The sequence below is a fragment of the Neomonachus schauinslandi genome, chromosome 9 (genome assembly GCF_002201575.2).
Source record: "Neomonachus schauinslandi chromosome 9, ASM220157v2, whole genome shotgun sequence".
NCBI classification, from domain to species: Eukaryota; Metazoa; Chordata; class Mammalia; order Carnivora; family Phocidae; genus Neomonachus; species Neomonachus schauinslandi.
Genome location: NC_058411.1, coordinates 40,872,829 through 40,887,104, shown reverse-complemented (window position 1 = coordinate 40,887,104; position 14,276 = coordinate 40,872,829). Strand labels below are relative to the sequence as shown.

The following is a 14,276-nucleotide window of genomic DNA, read 5'->3' as shown; positions in this document are numbered from 1 at the left end:
GGTGTTTACCCCAAAGATACAGATGTAGTGAAAAGAAGGGGCACATGCACCCCAATGTTCATAGCAGCAATGTCCACAAGCCAAACTGTGGAAGGAGCTGAGATGCCCTTCAACAGACAAACGGATAAAGATGTGGTCCATATATACAATGATATTACTTAGCAATCAGAAAGGATGAATACCCACTATTTGCATCGACATGGATGGAACTGGAGGAGATTATGCTAAGTGAAATAAGTCAAGCAGAGAAAGTTAATTATCATATGGTTTCACTTATTTGTGGAACATAAGGAATAGCATGGAGGACATTAGGAGAAGGAAGGGAAAAATGAAGGGGGGACTCAGAGTAGGGGAGAGGAACCATGAGAGACTATGGACTCTGGGAAACAAACTGAGGGTTTCAGAGGGGAAGGGGGTAGGGGGATGGGTTAGCCCGGTGATGGGTATTAAGGATGGCACGTATTGCATGGAGCACTGGGTGTTATACACAAACAATGAATCATGGAACACTACAACAAAAATTAATGATGTACTGTATGGTGACTAAATAACATAATAAAATAAAATAAATAAATAAAAATGTAAAAAAAAAATAGAGTGAACATCCTTAACCTCATACTGCAGTATTACAAGTAATGGTGGGCAACAGTTCAAATTTACTCCTTACTTGATCTTTCCTATTATATTCCACTGAGCAGTACCCAAAGGTAAATCACATAAACTGGGGTTCATAAATATGGCCTCAAGATAAGATTTTGAATACTCTGTCTCATTCATCCATCCTAGCTGCCTTCTGAGTTGAAAAGTTACATGAGAATTGAGAAAATAATAGGAAAATACTCTCTGAAAAGGAGTGCATACCGGAAGACCAAAAACACTGATTTTGTGAATAAAGTGCAAGTAAAGAGCAAACACTTCATAAACTCTACGCATGATTTTAAGTATCCTCAATGGAGCTATCAAAGAAAACCATCTCTGAGACTCTTCCACAATGCCACTTAATGCATTTCCCAATTCATTTCTGATTGACCAATAAGAAAATAAAGCATCCTGACTTCAGTAGCAACTGTGAGGCCGCCACACTGCCAGAAGTCTCGTTCAGTCATCCGAATGAAGGCATACTTTTCCAACAGGACTTTCTTCTGAAATTCCTATGTTATCAGCAGAGAGAACGAGGACAGAGAGAACTGAGAATTCCAAGTAAGAAAGGAGAGAGAACACCACTATTTCTTCAGCAGAAGAAAAGAAAAGGTGTGGCAAATATAGAATGGAAATGCTCTCAGAGGACTGTAGAAAACATCCATGAAATTAAATACATACACACACACTCACAAAGGCAGGAAAATGGATGTCACCAGAATAAACGACAAATGACACAATGACAGCATTCTGCCTTACATGTGCTGCCAAAAATGCAATTTTTGAAAACCTAAATATAAGGACTACCAAAATGGTCTTCAAAAAACAAGGGGAAAAAACCGTCAGGAAAGAAAAAGCTAAAATTAAATGATATATCTCATCTTATTTTTTAAAAACCAAGATGCTAAAGAAAGGTTAAACGACTTTCCTGTTGGATACTAAGAATTAAAAAATCTCTTTCTATGTTAAAAAAAGGTTTACATATAACATACATTGTAAGTTAAAAAAAAAAAAAAGATAATTCTCCAGCGAATCAATTACTGTGAGTTTGTTCAAGAAAGCCCGTAATAAATGGGCCTGTGGAACATGAGGAAATGGGAACTGTCTGGGCTGATGGCACTGGATTAGCAGCCCCAACACTCACCCTATTATGCCTAGAGAAAGACATTAAATAGGATCAGTCAGATCAAGAATTCACTTTCTCCAGCCCAGGGACACTGGTATTTCTTCTTCTCTTACAGACGAGCAATAAGCTAACCCAGGGCAATCTTGAGACAATCCAAGCAAATTCACCATGTTCCCAAGTCTGTCTGGTCAGCACCATGACAAGCACCAAGTAGTTTCCCATTTCTCACTCGCTGGAAGGCCCAGATATTGCCTTCCAAACACTAAGGGAGGAAGGCTGGCGGTGTGAGGAAGGCTGGCGGTGTGCCAAAACCTAATCACAAGAAATCTTTTTTTTGTACTCTGACCTCTCACAAGTACTTAGAAGCCTAGTACTTGGGACAAATAAACCCACAATTGATTTTTTTCTGAATATTGAATTGTTAAAGCAATAACCTTCCACCCTATGGAATTATTGTTACAATTTTTCAGCACAGATAAATGCCCATCTTCTGTGGGAATACAGGAAAGGCTAAAATAAGTTTGATTTACTTAGAGTAAATAGATACCCTCAGTTGGATTTCCAAAATACAGAAAGCAGGGGGGCTCCTGGGTGGCTCAGTCAGTTGAGCAACTGACTCTTGGTTTCAACTCAGGTCGTGATCTCATGGGTTGTGGGATGGAACCCACCAGGAGCTCCATGCTCAGCAGGGAGTCTGACTGAAGATTCTCACCTTCTGCCCCTCCTCCCTGACCTGTGCATGCACATGTGCACACTCTCAAATAAATGGATCTTTAAATTAAAAAAAAAAAAAAAAGCAGAACTTCTTTCAGTAAGACATATTGAAAGACCTAGTCCATTTGCTATTAGGATTAAAATATAAGGGCAGTTAACCCAGATAAAAAAAATCCAAGCAAATTATCATAAGTAATCAGAAATTGTTAAGTTCCCATTCTGGAGCAGAGAAAGACATTAATATTCACCAAAAAATGGATATCAACCTATACAGAGATCATGTTCAAAAATTCATTTATGTAGTTATATACATGCCACTAACTTGCCATTATCCTACTTTGAATAAAAAAATTAGAACATTTCGCCATGTTTATATGTCAAAGATGATGAATGCAGCCCTAGTGGAGTTACGCCTGAGATAAGTATAATGCATTTTTTATCACCCTGAAAACATTTATTCCCTTAAAAAAAAAAAGTACAGAGAAGTAAAATATATCAGGCAAGGTGACAGAGAAACCATCATCCCTTCAAAAATCACACCACATTTTTGCTGACAAGGTAAAAGACCTACCAAAATAGGCACAGGGCAGTACGCACTTATCGAGGCAGGCTTTCTTCAGCAATGGAGAAATGGAAAACACACTGAAACTTCTCCGGCTCTACCAATGCACGTCTCTTAGCTGGGCGTTACAGAGCCGGAGCACGTCTGCCTTTAGACTGGCTGGCAAACTTCTCAGAAGCAGATCCTTGTTATGCACTGAATTGCAACCCCAGAAAAAAATATATATATATAACCTGCCACACTTGTAAATGTGACCTTCTTCGAAAATAGGGTACTGGCAGATATAATCAAGTTAAGATGAAGTTATCAGGGTGAGTCCTAATTCAATGCCTAATGTTCTTGTAAGACCAGGGAAATATGGGCAGAGAGACACACTGAAGGATCACAGCCACGGGAACATGGAGGCGGGGGTTGCAATTCTGTTGCCACAAGCGAAGGAACGCGTGAGGTCACCAGAAGCCGGAAGAAGCAAGAATGATCCCTCCTCTTGGGGCACTGGAAGGAGCATGGCCCTGTCTACACTTTGATTTCAGACTTCCAGGCTCTAAAACCACAAGAGAATAAATTTCTGTTGTTTTAAGCCATCCAGTTTGTGGTATTTTGTTATGGTAGCCCTAGAAAACTAAGACACTCAGTGATGATGTTTTAGAGACGTAAAGAAGGAGACGAAGATGACAGGGTGCCAATTCAGTACAAATTTGAGGTTCATTTGAGCCCTTAATTATCCCTTAAAAGATAAACATTCAGAAATTTCCACAAAGGTTCTTGGCTTCTTGGTTGTCTGCTGTCTAATAAGGGCAGGTCTTGCCCATATCCCATTGAGAAAAATACTCCATTCTCTGGAGAAGTGCTTCTGTCCCCTAGTGGGAAAGAAGATACTAAAATAATATATAAGGAGTTTAATAATATAATTAAATAAACACAAGCTGGAGAACTGTATATCATTTGTCAACTCATCACAGAGATTAAAACTTGAAAGGTAGGTAACTTGACATAGTACAACCCACTGTTCTGGGTAAGAATAAATTATCTGCCTTTAAGTATAAGCCTATATAGAATTAAAACCCTTCCCCCAAAGCTTACATTCCTGGACAAGGTGGAAAAACATGCGCTGAAACTGGAGGCCTCCAACACATACAAGAGTCTGGTAGGCTTATCTGTTTAAATAAGCATAGTCCAGAGGAGTAGATGCACCAGCATAAAATTAACTGTGACATTATTAATGTACACTAATTAAACATAAATGATACTTCCCAGGATCAAGAAGAAAAGGTGTGCTCATTCAAAATCTTGTCTTCAGCCCAATAATGTAACAGAAAGTATATTTTTAAACCAATAATGTCTTTCATAAGCCTTGATGAGGATCATAATTTCGATCAAAAACTAATAAAATATATTCTCAAAAAGAAGCTAGAATCGAATTGTGTAGAAGAAAAGCATTAAAACTCCAGGACATCTTAGGCAAGTCAAGAAAATTCTCACATATTTCAATGCAACTGCCATCATCTACTAAATTTAGAAAATTATTGCAGTTTCACAAGTATGGATTACTCACAAATATATTTTTTTTCTCTGATTTAATGAGCCCTGCCGGGTAAAGCTGTCATCTCTAACTCAGGTTAATTTGAGGGAACCTGCTTTTTCCAGATGGCGTCAAGGAGAGCAGACAGCTAATATGAGATTAACCTCCAAGTCATACGATTTTTATCTCAATGTGGAGTGCGAGAGCTGTTAGCCTCAGAGCTTGCTTTGATCCATTTCTTAAACCAGCATCCTACTATGGCGTTCTCCAGAATACTCCTAAAATGTCATGTTTCTCTGCCAGAAAACTGCCAGTGTTACCCTGAGAGCCTGGGATAGAGTCTGTGGCAAACCTGGCTGAACCACCTTCCCTGCTCTACAGGAGACGAAATATCAAATAATACCACATCCCGTGTCTTTACTGCATCAAGCCCATGGCTAATTTAGTGCCCAAAAGCTTACCTGTCCTCTAGATTAGTTTTAGAAACTCGGCATTACAAATCTCTGGACATTCTGCACCTCCGGCCAGAAGCCGTTCACCTGCCAAAATGCTGATTAATTAAATGACCTTTCATCACATTTCCAGTCTTCTTGTTTGTGGATGTGCGGCTATGCTCCAGGCATCTTTTTCATGCTCACAGCCAATGTCTTGGAAAGTATAATTTGGCATGCATTTCTCAGTTGTAACAGGTGAAGAGACTGCTCCTCTTAAAACAGTCCAACATCCTAACCTGGAAATGTTCATAAAGGAAAAAAAAAACCAAAAAACAAAAAAAACCCAGCACTAACAACCAGAGCAGTGCTGTGAAAACACAATCCACATTAAAACTTCCACCTAAGAAAATCCAGGGGGAATCAGGCATCAGAATTTTTTGAAAGCTCCCCAAAGTGATCCTAATGTTCACCTGTAGTTAAGAACTACTGATCTAGACCAGAGGTCAACAGGCTTTTTCAGTAAAGGGCCATATCGTAAATGTTTCAGGCTTTGTGTGCAGTCTCTGTCACAACTACTCAATTCTGCTGATCTGGCACAAAAGTAGCCACAGACAAGATGTAAATGAGCACGTGCAGCTGGGTCCCAAGACAGATTTATTTAGGAACACTGAAATTTGAATTTTATTTAACTTTTACATGTCACAAATATTATGCTTCTTCTAATTTTTTTTTCAATCATTTGAAAATGTAAAGATCATTCTTAACTTGCAGGTCATACAAAATAGATGGCAGACCAGATTTGGCCAGGCCACAGTTTACTGACCCCTGATCTACACTGCAGATGGAATACATTTCTCCTTAGTCTTTTCTCAAAAACATTTGCTCAGTGACTCTGTCAATCAGTCCTAGAAAAGACCCCTTCAAAGCATGGGTACCTTCAGATTCAAGTTGGTCCAGGCCATATGAGGCAGCTGTATTAACATGGCTAATGGATGGGACAACGGTTCTTCTCTCCGAGGACGCCTCAGAATCAGGAAACTCTGGGAAAAGGCTGGCTGCTTCCTCCATTATTCCAGGGGGAGTCACTGGAGAGCCCCAAACTGGTGTGAACAATTCCTCGTTTGGCCCCGTGACAGTGTCTATTAGGTCTGTCAAACACAAGAAATAGCACTTGACCCAAAGATGATCATTAGGGGAAATGTATACATATCTTTCTGCTTTTAAAGCAAGAAATGATCAATGAAACCAGTATCTTAAATACACTAAGTTTGGCACTTTAGACCAGCTCCCCCCTTCCCACAGTGCATCAATCCAGTTATGCAAGGCACTTTATCGTCTGGGAAGATGTATTGTCTCAAATCAGAACTTTCTTTTTAAATTTTGATTTCCCATTTATTCTACTGACAATATTACGGATTTTGCACAATTTTATATGATTTACTGCCAAAGACAGAAAATGTAACAAAAAAGTATTAAAATATATGCCAAAGACTACTTCTAAAAATCAAGTCAAAGGGCAAGGGTATCTGTGTCTAGAATATGCTCAATTTCAACGCAGCCAGATTTAGCCCCAGATTTTCCCAAATATAAAAAACTCTAGAATAGTATTATTTTTCATGTCTGGTAGATCATCAGAATCTCTGAGGTAATTTTTTAGAAGTCCATCTCCATGCCTTCCACCTATCCCAACTTACTGAATCAGAATCTCTTTTGTGGTAAAGCTGGAAAAACTATTTTTTAAAGCTCCTAGGATATGGATCCACAGACTCTCACATACACTGCTGCTAGGAATATACATTGGTGCAACCACTTTGGAAAATAGTGAGGCATTGCCCCTTACAGTCAAACATTCATACCTAGAACCCAGCTCTAGGTATATTAACCAAGAGAAACTCCTGCACGTGTCCAATGGAAAATATACAAGAGAATATGCATGGCAGCAAGCAATGTTCACAATAGCCAAACCTGGAAATGACCCAAATGCAAACTGCTAGGAGAGACTGGATGAAGATGAGATGAATAAACTGTGATCTATTTTCAGAGTGGAATATTATAAACAGTCAAAACAAAAGATTCACAGTAAGCGAATCTTAGCCATAGACTATTAAGTAAAACAAACAAGTCCCAAAAAGACTATCTGCAGCACAATACTGTTTTTATAAAGTTAAAAACTACTAAAATATATTTTAAATGCATAATTTTAGGCATAAATACAGACACTATAAAACTAAGATAGCAGGAAACCAAGGAAATGAGGAACACAAGAATCAAGATGACAGTTAACATCAGAAGAGGACGAGGGTGAAGTGGGAAGGGTGATGGGGTTACATGTAGGTTACTGACCAGGCCCTAGAGTTTTTTTGGAGGGGCAGGATTAGGAGATACTTATTACTTTGTTAAAAATAACTCAGTTAGGGCGCCTGGGTGGCTCAGTTGGTTAAGCGACTGCCTTCGGCTCAGGTCATGATCCTGGAGTCCCTGGATCGAGTCCCGCATCGGGCTCCCTGCTCGGCAGGGAGTCTGCTTCTCCCTCTGACCCTCCTCCCTCTCATGCTCTCTGTATCTCATTCTCTCTGTCTCAAATAAATAAATAAAATCTTTAAAAAAAAAAAATAAATAACTCAGTTAATAAATAAAAGTCTTTACTTAGACCAATAATGCTATAGAGACATGAGGTCCAAAAACAATAATTAAATAATAATAATTTTTGTAATTTCCAGGTGATTCTGATGATCACCAAGATTTTTAAAAACTTTGCTCTCCTTAAGATATCAGAGCATTTGAGGGCCTCCTATATAGAAAGCACTTTGTAGCCATTCTTTCGAATCCTTAAAATAACCTGTAAGACAGGTAGGCATTATTTAGAGATGCACAAACCAAGCTTGGACACATGAGGAGACTTGCTTGAGGCCACAATACTAGTGAGGGCCAAAGCTGGGATCTGAACCGAGGTCCTCACTGTTTTCACTTCACCCCCTGGCTCCTAGCAGCCAGAGCTGTCAAACAAGGAGAGAGTTCTCAGGAGGTCTGGCCTTCCCAGGCCCCAGCGATGAGCCACCAGGTTTTACTTGGGAACTAACCCCTCATCCTGTTAGGCTTTGTCACATCCCTCCAAACAACAGAGTTCACCCACCTTTCCGGTTCACTCTCCAGGTGAGATGTGTGTGTATACCCTGGGGACAGAGCCAGGTTCCACACTCATTCTATTGCTTATAACTCAGAAAAGATCCACCCCCAAAATTCTGAGTCCAAGTTCCCTCCCTTCCCCCCCCCACCCCCCCACCCCCCCCACCCCCCTGCTTTACAAACCTTCCAGAGCAGAAGTAACTTCAAAAGAGAGAGGCACGGCTCTAGTTGAAACTGTAGTGGGCAGAGGCTCCCACCTCCTGGACAGCTGAGTAACAGCAGGAACACCAGATGTGGTGGAGGGGGGCTCTTTTCCTTCCTCAGTCTTACAATTTTCTCCAGTAACCTCGAGGCTAGAAACCTGCTGCTCTTGTGTCACCAATGATAAAGTGGCTTCTGCTTCTTGAACAGCTGTTGTCATCTCTTGAGTGATGATGTCTTAAAAGGGGGGATACAACATTTTAAAATAGACAAATTCCCTATGCCTTAAAATGTCACTCTATAATTAATAAATTGGAAAAAAAAGAAGACAGCTATTTCAGAGTATGGGAAGGCAAACGCATCGCTCAGACACAAAATGCCAGCAAATAAATGTTTTCAGTGTTGCTGCTTTCAGGAGCGATGAATCAATCTAAGACCAAGATAAAGAAGTTAATATGTAAAACATAAAATCTAAAACAAAATAGAAAGATCAACAGTTGAGCTTCCTCTTATAAATATTAACATAACCAGTTTGTTAAGAAACAAATTATACAGTTCTAAGTTACATTCAAAAATTCTCAGCATTTATATATATTAATTTTCACATTTGCATTTCTAAAGGGGAAAGGAAAGCCAGCATTTTGAATAAAGGAGTAATTATTACAGTAACTAATGTTTCTGAGCTTCTATTATATGCTATACACACATATAATTCTATTATATGCTATATACACCCACTACTAAGTATATGGTGGACATTATTTTATCTTCCAATGTGTACTAAGGGGAGGTAGGTATTAATATCATTCCACAGAAGCCATATATCATAGTGTCAAGAATGCAGACTTTAGGGGCCCTTGGGTGGTTCAGTCGGTTGAGCTTCAGACCCTTGGTTTCAGCTCAGGTCATGATCTCAGGGTCCTGAGATAGAGCCCCTCCCTGCTCCCCGGGCTCTGTGATCAGCAATCAGCTCAGAATCTGCTTGAGATTCTCTTCCTCTCCCTCTGCCCCTCCACCCCAGCGCGAGCTCTCGCGTGTGCACTCTCTCTCTCTCTCTCAAATAAATAAATAAATAAAATAGACAACACATGTAAAACACTTAGCACATACCCCGGTATTATATAAGTATTCAACAAATATCAACTTTGAGTGGTGACTGCTATCAGAGAAAAAAAGACTAAGAACTAGAAACAGTGCTGGGAATTTTAAAATTATCATTCAAAATTTCTTCCCATTTCTCATTCTCCCTACTTCCTGTAAAGAAAAAATAATAATATGATAATTATTATAGATTACTTTTAAAACCTGACCTTCAACTGAACCTGTGAAAGAATAAGCTGAATCTGAGAACTGATGATAATCTCAGGTTACTCATCTGTTCATAATAACCAAAAACACAAAGAAATCATTGCATATCCTAAAGAAGATAATGTCCTAAGTAGTTCCTAGGCCCTTAAATGATTGGCATTTGAGTGTTTACTTCTTTTTTTTTTTTAATTTTTTTAAGATTTTATTTATTTGACACAGAGAGACACAGCGAGAGAGGGAACACAAGCAGGGGGAGTGGGAGAGGGAGAAGCAGGCTTCCCGTCGAGCAGGGAGCCCAATGTGGAACTCGATCCCAGGACCCTGGGACCACGACCTGAGCCGAAGGCAGACACTTAACGACTGAGCCACCCAGGAGCCCCAGTTATTTATTTCTGAAAAAGACTTATAATCGCCAGAAAACAGGTAGAAAGCTTTTTGGTTATTCTCTAACTACTGTTGTCAATAATCTCAGTTTTTCATATTCTTTTTAGCTTGAACAACAAAAAAATTAAAGTGAAAGGAATTATTTAACTGTTCCTCTCTCTACAAAGAACATTTAGAAACTTTTTGATTAATTTGAACATTGCAGGCAGTCAAATTGGATAATTTTAGTCTGAATGGTTCTCTATCTTCATTTACGCATCCACTGACTTGGTATTTATGGAGCACCTACTATGTGCCAGATATTGTGCTATGTGCTGGGAATAAAAAGAAGTTGCCTATTAAGAGACTGTAGTGGAGGGGCACCTGGCTGGCTCAGTCAGAAGAGCATGTGACTCTTGATCTTATGGTTCGTGAGTTCAAGCCCCACATTGGGTGTAGAGATTACTAAAAAAATAAACTTAAAAAAAGAGAGACTATAGTTAAGTGAAGCAATTATGACTAAGTAAGGAGTATATTCAATAATCAAAATAATAATCAGACAATCACCAAATTCATTTTACCTTTCAGGCTGTATTAATACAAGCTAATGCAATTCTAATACATAAGAATCACAGATTCAATTACACGATGAATAATCTGGAACTATATGACTTAATGCTCCAGGAATATCTTAAAATGTTATGGAAAATCAAAGTAAACTTCTTGTACAGTCATACCCAATATCTTCATGGTCATGGAGACCCAACTCTCTTAATGAAATTTTAAAAACCAACATACAAAACAATTTCTTGAAGCTTCTTTTTTTTTTTAAGACTTTATTTACTTATTTGTCAGAGAGACAGAAAGAGAGCACAAGCAGGGCGAACAGCAGGCAGAGGGAGAAGCAGGCTCCCTGCCGAGCAAGGAGCCCGATGCAGGACTCGATCCCAGACCTGAGCTGAAGGCAGACGCTTAATCGACTGAGCCCCCCAGGCATCCCAATTTCTCGAACTTCTATGAAAATTTATAGTATGCTAGGTCTTTCAGTCTTTAAAAAATGAATAGGAGGGGCACCTGGGTGGCTCAGTCGTTGGGCGTCTGCCTTCGGCTCAGGTCATGATCCCAGGGTCCTGGGATTGAGCCCCACATCGGGCTCCCTGCTCTGCGGGAAGCCTGCTTCTCCCTCTCCCGCTCCCCCTGCTTGTGTTCCCTCTCTCATTGTGTCTCTCTCTGTCAAATAAATAAATACAATCTTTAAAAAATAAAAAAAATTTACGGGACGCCTGGGTGGCTCAGTCGGTTAAGCGTCTGCCTTCGGCTCAGGTCATGATCCCAGCGTCCTGGGATCGAGTCCCGCATCGGGCTCCCTGCTCTTTGGGAGCCTGCTTCTCCCTCTGCCTCTCTCTTTCTCTCTGTCTCTCATGAATAAATAAATTTAAAAATAAATAAATAAATAAATAAATAAATAAAATTTAAAAAATGAATAGAACATGTAAATTCAATCTTATCATTTTAATTCAATCTCAACACTTTATAAAACACATTACTAATTTGATATTTCCATTAATTAGGCTACTTAGCTGAAGTAACAAGATGTACATATTCCAAAGCAATTTGGAGTAAGCATATGCACATTACACTAAGTCTATCCTTCCCTCATGCTGTTATCTGACCAACTACACATACCAAAAGAAAAACATTATCCATCAGCAACAAATATAAGGCTCGTCAGCTCATAAAATTCACAGATATAAAGACCAAGAGGAAGTAGTGTTAAATCAAGCCAGCAGAGAGGATTTATCAGTATTGGGTGTTTTCTAATTTCTAGATGAATACCTTTTTGGGAAAACAAAGTCAAAGAACTCATATGGCTAATGCTATAAGATAAATATTTACGTAAAGCTTTTTGGTAAGAAATATCAGGGATGTAAGTATTTTTTACAACAATGTGTAAATAAGTATCCTATACTGTTTATTATACCACTTAAATATATAGCTAATTCTTTAACATTTTCCTGAATAGTTATACATTTTCATAATAACATGTTTGAAAGCTATCAGTCTATATCAGGGTTTCTCAGCACTATTGACATTTTGGCTCAGAAAAATCTTTGTGGATGGGGATTTTAGGATATTTAGCAGCCTCTTTGGCCCCTACCCACTAGATGCCAGGGGCACCCCTCTGTTATAACAACCAAAAATGTCTCCAATACTGCCAAATGATGGGGGTGGGGACAAACTGTTCCCAGTTGAATACCATGGCCTGTATGCAGAGGTTATATTTGGGTGTAATTTTTATACAAAATATATTTTTCTTTGTTTACTTTTGCTTTTCATTAAAACTTAGATAACTTATTTCTAAATTATCACTTAAAAAAAAAAACATAAAACAAGACCTAAAACTAATACCATGCTATATGTCAATTACATCTCAATTTAAAAAAATAATAATAAAATCAGATTGAAACATTCCAAATTAAACAAAGCTTGTTTTTCTTTCTTTTACCTTTCAATGTATTTCCCAATGGTTGATGAGCCTCAGATTCATATTCTGAGATGGAAACAGTGGTCTCTAAGAAAACCATTGCATCATTTTCCCTAGTGGATTCCATGAAGTCTGCGGTATCTTGGAAGAGGCTTACAACAGAGACTTTCCTATCTTCCATAGGACTTGTGGGAGTAAAGGAACTTTGATCAGCGAAGGCAGATGATGGCGCCTCCCCATGTGCCATTAGCAGGGCTGTCTGCATGGGTGTTTCCCCTTCCAGGAGCCCCAGAACCACCTCTGCAGCCTCAATCATAGGTTTGCCCTCTTCCATACCTTCCATAGGGTCATTACCGGTTTCTTGGGCTGTCTGAGACATTTCCGTTCCCACCTGAGTCTCTCTGTTGTCTCCAAGCTTTGGGGTCTTTATCTGGCTTACACTCTCTAACTTGGTGTCATCCCACTCATCACTGCCGGCAGAGGCAGCTGGAACAGCTGTGCTGACACTCACTGGGACTCCTGGGGCTCCCAGCAGCCTGTCAGTTTCTGGCTCAACACTCAGGGTGTACTCAGAGGTTGTGAGCCAGTGCTTGATGGCAGCAGTCTGGGTATGATCAGCTCTCATCTGCGAAGGCTTCTCCCTCTCGGGCATGGGGCTTCCAGGCTCCGTGCCCACTACGGGCTCAGCACCGGGGAAAAAAGCTGCCCTGTGTTCTGTGTCTGCTTCAAATTTCTCAGTCCTGGGATTGGCGGTTAGCATTCCTTTAGTATTCATATCAGATGAAGGTAAATGTCCCAGACTAACTCTTTCCTGACTTTCAGTTGCAAACAACTGATCATCCACATAGCTCAGAAAACCCTGTGTTGCTTCTGTGGTCCCTTCTACGATGGGCTGAATGATGGTACTACCCAAGCGTTCCTCCTTCTCATCGACACTCAGAGATGCAGTTGCAGGGATAGGATTGGTTAGCATGGCCTTGGAAAGTCGGCTTTCAGGAGACACCCTCTCTGGCTGGCTGGAAACAAACATTTCCTCCTCGGCAGGGACCACTGTCTCAGTAGCAGTGTAAATGCTGGGGCTGTTAGGCTGCATGAGTCCAGCTCCTACTGGATGGGCTTCTTTGCTAGTAGGAAATACTTTATTTAATGACGTTGCTGATGGTCCTGCTAACACCATCACTGGATCTTCAGAGACCACCAACTGGGGAGTGCACTTTGAAGTCATAGAGTTATTTTCTAGGTCATCTGTGTTCATCCTCTCAGGCTGCCCTGTTTCTGCATGAACATGTGCTATCTCCCTTCTTTCCATTTTGGGGAAGGCCACACATTGTGTGGCAAAGTTGACAAGTACAAGGCTACAGAATGCCAGACAAATGTGCAATGCAATTGGTCTGCTCATAGTGGAAGAGAAATGTGCACATAAATCAGCAAAGTTGACAATTCCAGTAATTGAGTCCTGCAGAAAAATAAAGCATATCAAGCTGTCATATAACTGTATATTTTGTAAATAAGCCCCTTTAAATTAAACCCTAAGTAAAATAGTCTTGACTTCACACTCAGAGATGGTATGGAAGAGACGGCTGTTCTATTTCTTTGGCACCTTTGGGACATGGATAACCCAGTTCATTTTTCCCTGCTGAATTTTGCAGCTGATTTAACTTGAAGCTCTCTAGAAGAGGTACACATAGTTCAAGGACTAAGTTCATTGTTTCTTAAATACCTATTTGAAAAAATTACCCTTGAAGTCACATTTGCAATATTCTCCCCAAATTCTGCTATTAATCATGTAGTCAAAT

At 39.8% G+C, this 14,276-nt stretch overlaps 1 protein-coding gene across 1 annotated transcript in view; it reads right to left on the bottom strand.

Annotated features, from left to right (window-relative positions):
* Positions 1-13,879, bottom strand: part of ARMH4 (armadillo like helical domain containing 4) — a 104,656-nt gene extending 90,777 nt beyond the window's left edge. The window contains exons 1-3 of the mRNA XM_021701468.1: positions 12,502-13,879; positions 8,307-8,561; positions 5,933-6,145 (exon numbers count right to left, since the gene is read on the bottom strand). Coding sequence (XP_021557143.1) covers positions 5,933-6,145; positions 8,307-8,561; positions 12,502-13,879 — 1,846 coding nt within the window. The remainder of the gene's footprint in view (positions 1-5,932; positions 6,146-8,306; positions 8,562-12,501) is intronic.
* Between the last annotated feature and the right edge of the window lie 397 nt (positions 13,880-14,276).